At 36.5% G+C, this 17669-nt stretch overlaps 2 protein-coding genes across 4 annotated transcripts in view; one reads left to right on the plus strand and one right to left on the minus strand.

Annotated features, from left to right (window-relative positions):
- Window positions 1-9825, plus strand: part of LOC134267285 (C2 domain-containing protein 5-like) — a 46660-nt gene extending 36835 nt beyond the window's left edge. Inside the window, exons 23-27 of one of the 3 annotated variants that reach the window (XM_062749505.1) lie at window positions 298-411; window positions 1112-1164; window positions 1379-1504; window positions 1672-1818; window positions 2403-2550. In XM_062749505.1, coding sequence (XP_062605489.1) covers window positions 298-411; window positions 1112-1164; window positions 1379-1504; window positions 1672-1818; window positions 2403-2513 — 551 coding nt within the window. In that variant the 3' untranslated portion in view covers window positions 2514-2550. Of the gene's footprint in view, window positions 1-297; window positions 412-1111; window positions 1165-1378; window positions 1505-1671; window positions 1819-2402; window positions 2551-9354 lie in introns of those variants that run through there. The other 2 variants (XM_062749504.1, XM_062749503.1) reach the window with 2 other exon arrangements.
- LOC134267289 (uncharacterized) lies at window positions 4532-16699 on the minus strand. The gene is given in 3 exon segments (XM_062749510.1): window positions 4532-5593; window positions 5596-6130; window positions 15083-16699. Coding segments are annotated over 3 exon segments (2952 nt in total). The 3' UTR covers window positions 4532-4793.
- Window positions 16700-17669: the final 970 nt, after the last annotated feature.

Raw genomic sequence — 17669 nt, forward strand, 5'->3', positions numbered from 1 at the left:
CAGACTCAGCTTTCCGCCAAAATCGCTTCATAGAATACACCGCTAAATGTAATACCTTTACAATAACTGGCTAAAAGTGGCCTGACTCAGAACTTTTTAACCTCCAGGAACTGGCAGGAAGCAATTTATATTAATGCCTCAGGGATAATAAATTATTAAAAATTCAGCATTGATGTTGAAAATTTCTGGGAAACAACATACATATACCTACCAACCCATATTTTTTCGGTATGAATTTGGAAGAGGGTAAACTGACATTAATATAAAGTTGGCCTGATCTCTGATTTTTTTTTTCAGTGTCTGCCACAACCACAAGCAGCAGTGGGACCAGTGAGAGAGACGACATGATGTTTCAAATGGAGGAGTTCTCAACAGAGGGATCTATAGGGAACTTACAGGGGCACACAAAAGGTATGAAGGTAGTAATGGGGAACTTACAGGGGAACACAAAGGGTAAGCTAATGATGGGAAACTTACAAGGCACACAAAGGGTAAGCTAATGAAGCCTAACTTACAAGGCACACAAAGGATAAGGTAATGATAGGGAACTTACAGAGGCACACAAAGGATAAAGCAATGATGGGGAACTTACAGAGGCACACAAAGGGTAAGATAGTAATAGGGAATTTACTGGGGCACACAAAGGGTAAGATAATGATGGGGAACTTACAGGGGCACACAAAGGGTAAGATAATGATAGGGGACTTACAGGGGCACTTGAAAGGTAAGATAATAATATGAACTTGCAGGGGCACACAAAGGGGAAGATAATGATAGGAAACTTACAAGGGCACACAAAGGGAAAGATGATAATAGGGAACTTTCAGGGGCACACAAAGTGTAAGGTAATGATGGTTGACTTACAGGGGTACACAAAGGGTAAGTTAATGATAGAGAACTTATATGAGCAGACAAAGGTTAAGTTAATGATGGGGAACTTCAGGGGGCACACAAAGGTTAGGTTATGGCAGAAATATACTGGGACACAAAAAGGAAAACCTAATCATGCTTATATTGGGGATTTTACAAAGGTACACAAAAGGGTGACACTATTTATAAGGAAACTTACATGGGAAGACGAAGAATAAGCTGATGATATTTTATATTGTAGTTCCTCTCACTAGACAGACAAAGGAAAACTCAGTTCGAAGATCTCTGGAGCATGTAAGGAAATGATTCATATTACAAGAACTCAGTAGCCAAGTCAAAGTTTATCCTGACAAGTACAGTATTTAATATTGTGTAGCATTTATGGAAGATTGTCCATGTTGGTATTTAATTCAAAAATGATAAAGGAAGATAACCTCTGGTGATGATTTTTGATAAAAGAAGTCCTTTACTGGTTAACATGAATTGGGTTATTGGTTACTTTTTATAGACAGTTCAGAAACACAAGAACTGTGTGGAGCTTACACCACTGCCCAGTATACCAGGCTTCAAGATAGAACGATACCTGGGCAACTACAACTTCTTCTTTATCAGTGAATTTACTTCATTACGAGAGGTAAATCTTTTAATAAATTGATTCTTTCAAAATTCTTTAATATAATTAAACCAGCTACTGTGTTAATAGCAAACTATATGAAGTATTTTTGGTCAGAATTTCTTTAGAAGCCAGAATTCTTTAGAATTTGGCTGGATATAAATAATTTTCTACTTTCACTTTGTAAGATTGGAGGACAGGGAGGCTTTATGCAGACATTTGTTGCTGAGGTGATGGCCAATGTGAGAGCCAATGTGGCCTCTCTGGGAGGGAATGGATTAGTGTCTTATAGAATGAACCAATGTGTTCTGATGTGTAACCCACGCAAAAACCAGGTACGCAATACGCCTCAAGTTCAGATGCATGGGTTTTCTAGTTTAGGTAGTTTAAACCTACATAGACCTTCTGGTGAAAATTAATCTAATACAATGCAACACAGAAAATTAATCTTTCATAATTCCTTAAAACTTTTCAACTTCTCTAGGCTCAGTGAAACCTCACTCCCTGAAACTTAACGGGTTTAAAAAGACTAAATATTTGAAATTTCAGAATACAAAGGTGTAAATACCCTTTCATATACCTATATATACCCATAGGAGTCAGAACCGAGGGGGGGTACCCATAGGAGTCGTTACCAGGGTTGGGGCTAGGAGGGGGCGTAGTTCTATATACGTTATATAGGCATTGAAAATTGGAATTTACTTTTTTTGTTGGTTTAGCCCCGCCCCCTTTCGAATAGCCCCCCACTTGCAGTTTGCTTCCGACGCCCATGTATACCCATATGTAAATGGATTCAGAATATGGAGGTTAAATACTCATTTAAAAAGATGATTATCTCATTTCACTTTGACATATCCATGGCATTTAATTTTTTTTATATTTGAGATACCAAAATTCATCTGAATTATTTATGTTACAGAGTCAGTGTTTGATCAATGTGAGTGGAGATGCTGTGGTTGTGTCGTCAGAGGAATCGTTCCCCATTATTGTCGAGCCTCTTCGTACAAACAGTGACTCAACGATCACGTGAGAGTACTAGAGCTGTTACTGACATTTTTACCGAGCATTCCTTTCTGGCCAGTATTCTCACTGCCCCTTGAGCAGAGTGGTTTACACTATAGATTTTTTGTTAAATTATACATTGTATTTCCATATACATGTAATCAGAGGGTGAACAATTATTTTCTTTTACAAAAAATGAACGAATTATAGATACATGTACTTGTACAGTATTTCATTGCTTAAAAGGAGACAGATGTAAACCAACAGTAAACTGTATTGTAGTTATAATTATAAAACCTGTTTTGGTGAGATTTTACAGCATAAGTGTGTGTAATTTTACGCACACCAACACTGCATAATAAAAGAATATAAAAACTGCTTTTTAACTGTTTTAAGTAATTGGTTAGAGACAGGTTTATACATTTGTACTACACTTTATTAGAAATATTCACATTATTTGTATCGTATTTTAATCTTGAGGAATCCATTATCTCAAGCCATGGTTCAGAGTCTGCATATAGCACTCTCTTACCTGTGGCTGCTTGCAGATCACACATTAATATGTGTGATATCATTTTAGAAACCGACAAGAATAATTGTTTATATTCCCATAATGTTTAAAAATGGGAAAAATTACTTTTATTAATAAAATTTTAATTTAAATTTAATGAATAAACAAAAAATTATAGGTAAACTGAATTATCTTAAAAGAATTACCTGAAAGATCACAAAAGATGACATTTTCCGACTAAGCATGTCAATATGTTAATGAGGATCAAACTATTCTCATCTCATGAAAGCATAGTTAGAGTAGGAAAGGATCGTACATTTAGTCCATGGTTTGCAACGATATACCGTATATCCGTTTTTTTTTTCGCGTGTTGGAAATTTTGTGAAAAAGAGGTAGATTAGTACAGTTTATATTTTGCGTGTTATTTTTTTACGATTGAAGATTTTTTTTTGAAATGGTAATGTTTAATGTCACATTATAGCTGACATAATTTCTGCGTGTTTTATATTTTGCGAATAAAAATGATTGCAAAAAATGCAAAAATAGATCAATGCGAAAAAAACCCAGATACATACAGTAATGTAAGCCTAGAAACCCATTTAGTCCAACAATTGCACAGAAGCCCTCCTCAAACACATTCATAATGCTATATTTGACAATTCCACCTTTTATACGGGCCATCTGGAAAGATGTTAAAATAACTAGGTTACTTAAAAGATGAGGCTTTTAAAGCAAATCGAAGAAAAATGTATCTTTCAGAAAGGATATTAACTTTAAACTTCTGATATTTGCGAGTTTTTTTAATGAAGAATGGTACAACTTGGTGAAATATACCTTTTTTTTTATTTATTTCATACTCCCAGTATCTTTTCCAAAAGCAAATTAATGTATTTCTTGAAGTTGCCGAAAACTTGTGCAACCATACCCTAAATACTAGAACAATGTGATGACATTCTCATTGCCTTTTATTGAAACAAGATACGATATAGTATTAGTCTGATAATTTTATCAATGAAGATCTGTATTGTATCAAGCTGACAGTTAATTCACTGGTTTTACTTTATTATGTCATGTATCTAGATGTTTGGTCTGTGGATTTTAGACAAATCTGTTACAAGTTACACCAATTGTTTTCATGCTGTCTTTGTGGTATAGATTTTGGTGTAGATCTCCCACAGAGAAACACAGGTAAGTGCAGGTAGGACAGGTGACAGATGTCTCCCTGCTGTCTGTGTGGTACAGACTTTGGTGTAGATCTCTCACAGAGAAATACAGGTAAGTGCAGGTAGGACAGGTGACAGATGTCCCCCTGCTGTCTGTGTGGTATAGACTTTGGTGTAGATCTCCCAGAGGACAGAGAAATACAGGTAAGTACAGGTAGGACAGGTGACAGATGTCCCCCTGCTGTCTGTGTGGTATAGACTTTGGTGTAGATCTTCCAGAGGACAGAGAAATACAGGTAAGTAATATAGGCCATAAGAACAAGTGATGCATGTTTTTATTAATGAATGAATCTTATAAACTTCAAAATCAAATGACATTAACTGTTTATTTTCTTTTCAGATAACACTGACTGGTGTGTGCTGTTCTTTAGAGAATGTTTCAGATTCTGCATTTGAACTTCAAACCTACAACAAAGAAAATCTACTCAAAGCAGGTATGTGTATAAATACCACTTTTATTTTGCAAGTGGAAGGAAATTTTAAGTAACAAACTATGAAACAGACATCAAAGTATAATGTTACTTTCATCTGTCTACAAGGTTTATAATCTCATCACATGCACTTCCCTAATTGTTCACATGTATTTGATTTTCTTAACTTCACCACTACCATACTCAGCCACAAAGAGGTTGTCTTTGGTGTCTACACATAAACCACCTAGATTCTGTACATAACAGTTATCAAAGTAACGGAGGAACTGTCCGTCCTGATCTAGGATGTGGATACAGTGGTTGTCACAGTCTGATGTCAGGATGTGACTCTGGCTGTCTGTTGTGATGCCCTTTGGATGGAATAATCCCCTGGTAGTAGAGGGATGACCAGTGTATCTAAATCTCAGTTTTCCAGCCTGATTAACCACCACTATTGCTTTGGCTCTATAGTCAGCTACACAGATATACAGGTTCCTGTTCTCACTGATGTATTTACTGAAGACACCAGATGAATACAGAGGTTTACCTTTACTATCAGACTGAATGGTTTGTTTTTCTGTTGATCCAGAGTAACGGACAACTTTTGATTGTTCATCACTGACCATGGTAACCAGGAGGTCACAAGAGGAGGTACTACAGATGTTGTAAGGTTCCCACCCCTGTAGTCTGATTACTTCCTGTATCTGGTCATTCTTCACTGTGTTTACAGTTCTTGTACCAGGGTCAGTGTAAAGTAGATCTCCACTCCTTGTCACTGCTGTATCAAGTGGATAGTTTCCAGACTTGGTTTTGATTGATTTCAGTAGTTTGCCTTGGAGGTTGTAAAGTTTCATGATTTTGTTATCTCCACATGTCCAGATTTCCTCATTTTTAAGACAGGTAACACTTGTAAGCCCGTTTAAATATTTATACCCTGTGTTTATGCTGGTAATGAGCTTTGGTCATCAAGCAGTGGTTTGACTAGAGGACAGGATACAGCCACTGGTGTCTTCATTGTGTAGCCATGTTCTTCTGTTGTTGTGGATAAAGCTGACAGAGAACCAAACATTTGATGGAGCTTGTCTGCACCAATCTTATGAGGAGAGATACTTGGTAAAGAAACAGTGACTCTAGGAGGTAATGTTTTGAATTCAGCATTCCTGGATTTGTATGCAAAGGTTTGTGAGACATCATTGGATTTCAATATGTCTTTCAGATCTAGTATGCACGGTTTTACCTCAGAAATGATCTGTTTGATTTCATTGTCCTGTTTATTTAGAACGGCCCAGTGTTTAGTTTTCATCTCATCAATTTCAGATTTCTGTTTGTTGACAATGATGTTAATTTCTCTGTGCAAGTCTTCTCCTTGTTTGGAGACAGCTGTTGTCAGATTCTCATATTGCTTTTCTAGGTTTGTTTTGTCCCTCTGTATCTCTGCTGAAATTTCTTCATACTTTGGGCAAAGTGAATTAGCCAATTCATCAACATCTTTTTGTATGGCCTTCTGTTTGGTTTTCATTATCTCCAGTGAATTCAATAAAGTATGTACTTTGTGGAAGTTGGATGTCAGACAGAACGAACAAACAGGAAGGTCACATTCTTTACAGTGAAATTAACACAGTTTTCCATCATGAGTTGGACATTTTGGTGTAGTTCCCTTTTGTTTGAATGGCACAACTTTATGTTCTTTGGATAAATCAGAGAGATGCTCCCCTACACAGGCTTTACAGACTTTGACATGACATAAGTCGCAGTACAATAGAGGAACAGGAGTCTCACACAGGTCACAGCGCAGGACATCCTGGGCACTCAACCTCGGGTCCATTGGGAAAGCTTAGGAAGCCCCTTCCTAGAAAAGATCAATTTACTTGTTCCGAATTAGGCATTAAAGTGTATGGCTGGAAAAAAAACAGCATTAGAAAAAATATATTATGTATGCGAACCAATATTATCAATCTCATTGGTCATTCTTACCATTGAAATTGGACAGGACAAGACAGTGTGAAACCAGAGTAGATTATATGTATATGTGTTCCTTAATTGTCAGCATGTCTGTCTGTCTGTCGTTTTGTTTTCTTCATGGCTTCTTAATGCCTGCAGGTAATAAGTGTGCTTTATTTTTAGAGTGATGGATAGTTTAAAATACTTGAAGGCATGAGCATGAAAGGGAGGGGTCATCAGTAGGTATTGTAATATCCCTACTAAACAGTCCCTATACCGTATACTTGGTTTTTTGGCGGGTGTAAAATTTGGCGTTTTGCCCGCTCAAAGGTATGCCAATAATTTTGGCGTAATTTATTTTAGTAGACGCAGGTTTTAGCTTTTTGCAGATGAACAATAAGAAGGGTACTGATTATTTTAACGGTTAAAATTTTAGCGGACCATCATCAAAACGCCAAAATAAGCCAAAATTAGCACCCACTAAAATTACCTGCTATACGGTATAATTTCTTTTAATTTAAAAAGTCCAACAGTTTGACTGTTTTTCCCTACTCTCAGTCCTGGAACTGTTAAAATGGACTGTTGCCTGCTGACGTCATATGGCGCTAAACTGGATTATCTTTTTATTCAATAAAGGATTGCTCTCTCTCTCTCTCTATTGACTGGCTAAAAATGGCCTGACTCACAACTTTTTTGACCTCCAGGAGGAAATTATTTTCTATGCATTAGGGATAATAAATTGTGAAAATTCACCATGAAATTTGAAAATTAGTGGGAGATAATTTTTTTTCAACACAAGTTGGGAGAAGTGCAAATTGACATTAATTATAAAGTTGGTCTAATCAGTGAATTTTTATTTCAGTGTCTGCTACAACCACAAGCAGCAGTGGGACCAGTGAGAGAGACGACATGATGTTTCAAATGGAGGAGTTCTCAACAGAGGGATCTATAGGGAACTTACAGGGGCACACAAAGGGTAAGATAATAATGGAAACTTACAAGGGTGCCCAAAGGGTAAGCTAATGATGGGGAACTTACAGGGGCACACAAAGGGTAAACTAATGATGGGAAACTACAGGGGCACATAAAGGGTAAGATAATGATGGGAAGCTTACAGGTGCACACAAAGGGTAAGCTAATGATGGGGAACTTACAGGGGCACACAAAGGATAAGGTAATGATGGGGAACTTACAGGGGCACACAAAGGGTAAGCTAATGATGGAGAAATATACAGGGGCACACACAGGGTAGGATAATTATAGGGAACTTACAGGGACATACAAAGGGTAAGATAATGATGGAATACTTACAGGGGCACACAAAGGGTAAGATAATGATGGGGGACTTACAGGGGCACACAAAGGGTAAGACAATGATGGGGGACTTACAGGGGCACACAAAGGGTAAGATAATGATGGGGGACTTACAGGGGCACACAAAGGGTAAGATAATGATGGGGAACTTACAGGGGCACACAAAGGGTAAATTAATGATGGAGTTTATACAGATATACACAGAGGCACACAAAGGGTAAGCTAATGATGGGGTTTATACAGATATACAAAGAGGCACACAAAAGGTAATCTAATGATGAGGTTTATACAGATATACAGAGGCACACAAAGGGTAAGCTTATGATGGGTCAGACAAAGAGTATGCTAATGGCAGGAATATACTATGGGGACAAAAAGAAAAATCTATTATGCTTATAATGGGGATTTAACAAAGATACACAAAAGGGTGACACTATATTTATAAGGGAACTTAAATGGGAACACTGAGAATGAGCTTATGATGTTTTATATTGCAGTTTCCCTCACTAGACAGACCAAGGAAAACTCAGTTCGAAGATCTCTTGAACATGTGAGTAAAGGATTTTTGTTACAAGAACTCAGCAGCCAAGTAAAAGTTTATCCTCACAAGTACAGTATATTCCTTGTTAGCTAGATGAAAAGTAGACTGGATAAGTTCGATGTTGCTGCTTTGAGTTTAATAATGTTGAGAATTACAGGAAGACTGTCTATGGTGAGGTTTTAAAAAAGAAGTCCTTTGACGGTTAACATGAATTAACTTTGTGATTTTTTTATAGTCACTCTGTTCAAAAACACAAGAACTCTGTGGAGCTTACACCACTGCCTAGTATACCAGGCTTCAAGATTGAACGATGCCTGGGCAACTACAACTTCTTCTTTATTAGAGAATCCATTTCATTAAGAGAGGTAAATCTGATAAAAACTTAATGATTCCTTCAAAATTCTCATCTAATGATAAAAGCTCCTGTGTTTGCTATCAAAAAAAAAAGAACTGTTGATGCAGCATTCTTCAGAAGCCAGTTACCTTCAGAATTTGATTGGTTGTGAATAATTTTCTACTTTCACTTTGTAAGATTGGAAGACAAGGAGGATTTATGCAGACATTTGTTGCCAAGGTGATGGCCAATGTCAGAGATAATGTAGCCTCTCTGGGTAGGAAAGTAGTTTTGAAGTTTGAACACATGGATTTACCAGTATTTGAAGATATAAAAAAGAACTCAAAATTCAATGCATGTACTACATTTTTTTTCAAGAAAATGAATTTTCTCCCATTTTATAACAATTAGCAACTTCTCCAAGCACAGTCAAATCTCGATCTCTAAAACTTAATTGGGTTTTAAAAAGACTATATACTTTAAGTTTCTGAATACAGACGTTAAAATATTTTTTATGATTATTTTAATTCAGCAAGATATTTCCATAGTATTTTGACATTAGAGAAGAAATTCAACTGAATTATCTATCTTCCAGAGTCAGTGTTTGATCAATGTGAGTGTGGATACTGTGGTTGTGTCGTCAGAGGAATCATTTCCCATTATTGTTGAGCCTCTTCGTAAAAACAGCGACTCCCCGATCACATGACAAAGCTAGAACTGTTACTGACATTTTTACCGAACATTCCTTTTTTGGCCAGTATTACTCACTGCCCCTTGAGTAGAGTGGATTAAACAATAAGATTTTTTGTTAAATTACACATTGTATTTCCATACTGATTTTAATCAGAGGGTGAACAATAATTTTCTTTTACCAAAAATGATCAAATTTTAGATAAATGTACTTGTACAGAATTTGGTATTTCATTATTAAGGAGGGGGCTGATGAGACACAACAGTAAAATGTTTGGTAGGTTTAATTATAAAGACTCTTTTGGGGACATTTTAAGGCATTAGTGTTTGTTATTGTTAGGCACACCAACACTGCATAATAAAAGACTCTAAAAACTGATGTTTAATTTTTTTTAACTGATCGATACAAGAGTTGATAGACAGATCAAAGCATTTGTTTTGATTTATTTCAAAAGTCTATATACAAATTTTTATGAGTCCATTCATTGCTTTGAAATATATGCTTTTTTTTAATTCTTCTTCACGAGAAACACTTGGTCAGAATAGTTGTTACATATTGGAAGCATCTTCATGTAGTGTAGATTCTAAATTATTAAATCATGACCCCAAGGTGAAGGATGGAATCTCAGTAGGGAATCAGAGTTTTACATAGAAATATACCGGTACAATGGGAAAATCCTGAAATACCTTCTTTTCCAGAAACACTTCACCAGAAAAGCTGCAGCTTCTATGGAGTGTTATAATAGTTTTCTATTAAAAATGTTCTGTAGAACCAATGGGCCAAAAAAGCTTAATCTTTTATAGAGGCATTTTTATGTAGTGTAGATTCAAAATTTTTCAAATCATGACCACTGGCGAGGCGAGGCTACAATAGGGAATCAAAGTCTTACATTAAATTATATAGGAAAATCTTCAGAAATCTTCTTTTCAAGATCAGTGAACCAGAAAAAATGAAACTTAAATGGGGTAGAATGGGGGCAAATTATGTATTACAAGGGGGAATCTTGTGAAGAATAGAAGAGCCGAAGTTACTCAGGTGAGCTTTGTCGTCTTGCGGTTTCTTTTTTTTTTTTTTTTAAACCTGAATCTTTTGGTCAGGTATTCAGGTTCTCATTCAATATATCAAACACCAATATGTCTGCTGGTCAGACCAAGATCTCAAACCAAAGTAATTAACTAAGCTAAAAACAAAAAGAGAGGGAAACTAACCAACCAATGAAATCCAAGTTGGCCCTGACACTACACAAGATATAAATAGAAAAGGGACAGGGGTTTGAATGACCACTGTGATGTCATACATCTATAAATAACTCAATGAACACAAATTAATGTAAAGAATTCCATGTAGATTTATTCAATAAATAAAATGCTGAAAAGAAAATAATATGATAATTCAACTGAATTAATTTAATCCTGAAATATAATAATTAATATAACAAATAAATCACCCTATCACAGTACAAATTATTTTTAATACATATTCATAAACATACAAATACATCTAAAACAACAACAAAGTTTAACGTTTGTTTACGTACAAATTAAAAAAATCGACAGGTTAACAGGTCTACATGTGGACAGGAAGACAGGTTGACAAATTTTCTCGAATATAATGTATATTCATTTAATTATTATATCTACAATTATCATTTCCCCCATATTTTGTGAATTATTCAGACACAAACAACCACATTTTCTTCAGCAACTCTGAAGCGCCCATGTTCTAATTAACTTTTAAAGTTTTGTTAAGATTTTTACAGTTAAACCGTTTTTTTCACAGATTGTCCTCATCCGATACAGAGTCTCTGTCATTCGACTATTGCCTGTACTATTTTTCCACACAAACGCAACTTCAGACATTTTTTAAAATTCTTCCAACATTTTAAAAGTTTATTCAGGATTTTTTCTTAAGTGAAACACAAAATTGCAGCGTAATCTGCTGCTCCGTGACGTTCTATAACGCCATCGTTTTTGTCGTTTTCGTTCGGGACAAACTATAATTTCAAGTTGATTTCTTTTTAACGAATCAAAATATTTTGAAGAATTTCCCCCCGTGGGAAGGAAATTATGAGTATATAAGTTAGATTACCACTTGTAGAATTAAATCCAAGTTCTTCTAGAATACAATTTATATAATGAGCCTTACAAACGAAGACAATGTTGTTATCTGCTTTGTCGGCAGGGACCAGTACGTACTGATCATGTAATCTATCTAATTCTTTTTTCACTTCTGGATTATTGGATACAGAAGGATATAGATGGTAACCCCTCGATCTTTTAAAACGCGACGCTTCCCGTGGGGATCCGGGTTAGAATAGGTCCTCAGTACCCCCTTGCTTGTCGTAAAAGGCGATTAAATGGGGCGGTCCTTCGGGTGAGACCGTATAAACCGAGGCCCCGTGTCACAGCGGGTGTGGCACGATAGGGATCCCTCCCTGCTCAAGGGCCGTAAGTGCCGAGCATAGGCCTAAATTTGCAGCCCTTCACCGGTAATGGTGACGTCTCCATATCAGTGAAATATTCTGGAGAGGGATGTTAAACAGTAAACAATCAATCATTAAAACGCGACGCGATTGTAACCTGTAAATCTGATACATCTAATCATTGAAAATGTAAAATAAAATATAAAATCCAGTAAAATACTTCGTAAACAAAACAATTAGAAAAAACAGTACAGTGATCAAATACTGAAAGTTGATGCATTAAAAGTTTGGATCTCTATATAATGGCTGTTTTTCATAGTGGATTGTATACGTTGTAAATTATTTTCAGTCGGGACTTTAATTAGGATAAGCAGCTTGGTCATAAAAAGTTATGCGGTTTGTTTTTATAATGCATGAATCTCTTATAAAGCAGTAAGCCCACGAAGGGTAAAATATTTACCTATTTTGGGTTTAGCTCTTTCAAAGTTAAGTGACATAAATTGTCTAGTTTGTTTCCTTTTTTAGATAACTGTTCATTATATATATTTCAGATTCTGCATTTGAACTTCAATCCTACAGCAAAGAAAATCAACTCAGGTATACTGTATTATATAAATATTGCATGTAGTTGAGTGTAACATTGAAAATGTTCACCCCAAGAAAACCATTGTCAACCGAGGCGCAGCCTCTTGGGTTGAAAAATTTCAATGTTACACTCAACTACATGCAATACAGGTAAACTTCGTTATCTCGACATCGACGGGACCGTCAGAAAATGTCGAGATATCCGAGGTGTCGAGATATCAGAGTTGATACTCGACGTCCTTAATTTTAATGCATAGTAAAACATAGACCTAAACTGAACAGACGTAGTACCTACATGTCTTCAGTTAGATTGTAGCTCGTTTGTTTCAGCTATCCCTCTATATCTATTAGAAAATCTAAGAAGTCATTCACATTATTTATGAAATGCTTTCCTTTTTATCGAACTCATCATTTTACTAAAAACCGTTTTCCATCCAGCATTCGTAGCATTTCTGCCGACCGCTAGGGGGAGATAAAGAACGATAATTTGAAGTTCTGAATTGTTGATATTGCTCTTGAATAGACAAACAAAACAAGTTCTACTTGGAATACTTCCCTGGCGTATGACATTGTCCGAACAAGGTAACAGACAGCAGATGTCCTACACTATGTATCAAGTTGTGCCACATGTGGTATGGAAAAGAGAGCTTCGCGTAAAAGCAAAGCAGCAATGCAGTCTTATATTTATGGTGCTCCACTAGATCGTTTGCATATTGATGTACTTGGCGCATTCCCTGCAAGTTCAAGTGGCAATAAGTACATTCTGGTAATAACTGACCAGTTCACCAAATGGGTGGAGGCGTAAGCTGTCCCAGACCAGTGCAGTGAGACAACAGCAAAAAAGCTTGTGGAGGAGTTCATAGCTAGGTTTGGCGCCCCTCTTGAGATCCATACTGCTGATCAGGGCAGAAATTTCCAAAGTGACCTGTTCAGGACTGTGTGCAAATTGCTAGGAGTTGCTCAAACAAGGACCACACCTTATCATCCTTCCTCTAATGGTCAGGTTGAACGCTTCAATAGGACTGTTTTGCAAATGATCCGGTTTTATGTCGACAAAGAGCAGAAAACTTGGGATGAACAGTTGCCTCTCTTACTTTCTGCATACCGAAGCACTCCACACAAAGCCACAGGAATATCCCCAAACTTTATGATGTTGGGTAGAGAGGTACATCAACCGGCCGAACTAGTTTTTAAGGACCCAGAGACAATTCGAGACCCACTGGATACCCCAACATACATCGAGAAGACATGCTCTGAGCACAGCCCATGATGTTGCGCGGAAATCACTTCAGCAGGCGCAGATAAAGCAAAAGCGTCTTTATGATCTGCGCATTTCCAGTAAGCAATACGGAGTAGGTGATTTGGTTTATGTCAACAAAATGGCGAAACAGGTGGGTAAGTCACCCAAGTTGCAATCTGTTTGGGAGGGGCCTTTTATCGTCAAAAAGAAATACGGGCCTGTTTTGTATGAGGTACAAGGACGGAAAAAGTCGGCTGTGATTCATCACGATCGTCTTAAGGCATATAACCTCGGATTCCGTACCCGGCTGGGTCAATAGGTTTAATCTCCCAGAAGAGAACGACTTGGAAACCATACAGGAATGTCAAGGTGAAGTGAACAGTAAAACAGACAAAGCGCCCAACCAAGAAATCATGGACTCAGATGATTCCCTGGGGACACCAGAGGAGATCATTGCTGGACCAGAATCGAGGCCACTGCGGACTCGAGCTGGCCGTGAAATACGTCGCCCAGATCGGCTTTTCCTTTAGTGGACTTAAAGGAGCCTAGAGGGGGGCAGTGTGGTGAAAATGGACTAGTTTTATAGACTTCTTTTATTTTCTATTTTTACAGTGTTCTTTTTGGGTTATCTCCCGTGACATTACGCGGGCTATACTGTACACAGAATACAAGTACATTTTGTGGCCAGTTCGCGTTTGTTGTTTATTCGCTATATATTGGCGATATTTGTGGTGCCGTCAGCTAAAAGCACTACAACATGCATCCATATTACGGCTGATGCAATAGTCGTGCATGTCGTAGAATTGATTGTCTTAATGATTGATTCCTGTTAAATGCATTTTTTAAGCTAATTTTATTGTTCATTGTTATTCAATTAATTTTCTTTTTATAAAAGATTTCGACATAAATAAACAGTTTTACATTTACGCAGAATCGGGAAGATTTATCATATTATACTGAATGTTTTATACAAATACATGTAACAGTGAACCGTACGTGCTTAAATTCTGCGCAGTAGCTTTTTTCTGGAATATCACCCGTCGTCAAGGAATGTTGACTGTTGCTACGCTGGAGGGTTTGGCTTCATTATTCAGTGGGTAATAGTGTTTTTAACAAATGTTTCTCGACCAATCAGATTCAACTAATTTACATGAAAGTATATTGTATTATCAACGTTAATTTGCAAACGGATGGTGTAACTTTATCTGGTTACCGCGGGATAATATGACAAAGTTTCAAAACAATAATACTGAATGAATCAGGCATCATGCAGGGTGTTCTTCTTTCATCGGTATGCGACTTTCATAATTACACTGTATTTGGACTTTCCTTATTGTTTATATGTATTTTATTTTCTTAATTTTGCCACTTCGAAACTCAGCTACAAAGAGATTGTCTTTGGTGTCCACATATAGACCCCATGGAAACTGTAGATCACAGTTATTAATGTGACAGAGGAACTGTCCATCCTGATCTAGGATGTGGATACCGTGGTTGTTTAAGTCTGATACCAGAATCTGACTCTGGCTGTCTGTTGTGATGCCGTATGGACAGAATGATTCCATGTTAGTAGAGGGATGACCAGTGTATCCAAATCGGAGTTTTCCTGCCTGGTTAACCACCACTACTGCTCTGGCTTCACAGTCAGCTACACAAATATCATGTTTCTTGTACTCACTGATGTATTTAATGTTACCAGGTGAATACAGAGGTTTCCCTTTACTATCAAACCGAATGGTTTGTTTCTCTGTGGAACCAGAGTAACGGACAACTTTTGATTGTTCAAAATCATCACTACCCATGGTAACCAGGAGGTCACCAGAGGACGTACTACAGATATTGTAAGGTATCCACTCCTGCAGTCTGATCACTTCCTGTATCTGGTCATTCTTCACTAAGTTTACAGTTCTTGTAACAGGGTCAGTATAAACTAGATCTCTACTCCTTGTCACTGCTATGTCACCTGGTGTTTTCCCTGACATGGTTTGAATTGACTTCAGTAGTTTACCCTGGAGGTTGTACAGTTTCATGATTTTGTCATCTCCATGTGTCCAGATGTTTTCATCACTGAGACAGGTAACACTGTATAGTTCGTTATACTCAGTGTCTATGGTGGTGACGAGCTCTGGTTCATCAAGCAATGGTTTGACTGGATGACAGGATACAGCTTCTTGTGTTTTCATTGTGTAGCCACGTTCTTCTGTCGTAATGGATAATGCTGACAGAGAACCAAACATTTGATGGAACTGGTCTTTGTTGATTGGAAGAGGACAGAGATTTGGTAATGAAATCTTAACTTTTGGGGGTAATTTTCTGAATTCAGCAATTTTAGATTTGTACACACAAATATGGAAGACATCATTGGAGTCTAGTATTTTTTTCATATCAAGTATGCACTGTTTTACTTCAGCAATTATGTGTTTTATTTCCTTTTCCTGTTTATCTAGAACACCCAGATGTTTAGTTTTCATCTCATCAATTTCAGATTTTCGATTGTTGACAATGATGTTAATTTCTCTGTGCCAGTCTTCTCCTTGTTTGGTGACAGCTGTTGTCAGTTTATTGTATTGTTTTTCTAGGTTTGTTTTTTCTCTGTGTATCTCTCCAGTAATTTCTTCATATTTAGGGCAAACTGAATTAGATAATTCATCAGCATCTTTTTGTGTGGCCTTTTGTTTGGTTTTTATTATCTCCAGTAAATTCAATAAATTATGTCCTTTGTGTAAGTTGGATGAAAGACAGAGTGAACAAACAATAAGGTCACATTCCTTACAGTGAAGTTCACAAAGTTTTTCAATATGAGTTAGACATTTTGGATATTTAAGTGAAGTTCCCTTTTGTTTGTATGGCACCACTTTATGTTCTTTAGATAAATCAGAGAGACACTCCCCTACACAGGCCTTATAGAGTTTGACATGACAAAAGTCACAGTACATTGGAGGTACAGGAGTCTCACACAGGTCACAGCACAGGACATCTTGACCACTGAACTTTGGGTCCATTTTGAACAATTAAGGAAACCTTTAACCTGGAGAAGATGAATTAACTTGTTCAGAAGTGGAAATTTAATTCTTGGGCTTGTAAAATTTAACAAAAGAAAAAAATATAATATTATTGCTAAGAAACAAATGCTAATAAATTTCATTGGTAGTCCTCTTAATGAAATTGGACAACAATTTAAGTTTCCTCCATGTCTATCTGTCAGTCTGTCCAACTTGAATGTATGCACTTTTTTCCTAGCTATTCTTAAAATAAAGCACACTTATTAACTGCAAGCATTGAGTATTTTTAGCGATGACGAAAACCAAATGACACAGACAGATATGCTTATAAATAAAGAATAGGATATAATCTACTCTGATTATGTAATGGAACAACATGCAATATGAGAGTACTGCAAAAGCAATACAGTCTAGTCGTCCCCTACTGGCAAATTTTATCTGGTTTACCTTTAAAAATAATGAACATGATTCCTTCTAAAATTATTAAAACAGAACAAATTCAGTCTTTCAGTTTGTTACACTTCAAGAGAGTCTCACAAACCAAAAAATCATCACAATATCTGCAGATGTCTATGATGGATAGTTTATACTTGAAGGTATGAAATTGGAAGAGCTGGGTCATTATTTGGAACATATTTTATGTGTGTAATAGTTGATCCTACATCTGTAATTGTATATTCAATATGTTTATGGAAAATGAAAAAAGTAATCAAAAAACAAAAACATGAAAAGATGGTTATCATACCTCAAAGAAATTAACATCTCAGAGAAAATATATCAAACATGGAGATTTTAAAGAATTGTTCTCCACCATTATCGGTGTCTCTGTGGATGAGATGCTTTTATTTATGGCATTTTGTGTCAAATATAAATGCTCTTTCATATGTCATTTAGAAGTATAATCACCAAAAATAGTTCTTTTTAAATAATTTCAAACACGAAGTCAAGATCAAAGGTTTAAAAAATTATA

Source organism: Saccostrea cucullata, unplaced genomic scaffold, assembly GCF_032062105.1.
Source record: "Saccostrea cucullata isolate Sc308-1 unplaced genomic scaffold, CSIRO_AGI_Scuc_v1 ctg742, whole genome shotgun sequence".
Lineage (NCBI taxonomy): Eukaryota > Metazoa > Mollusca > Bivalvia > Ostreida > Ostreidae > Saccostrea > Saccostrea cuccullata.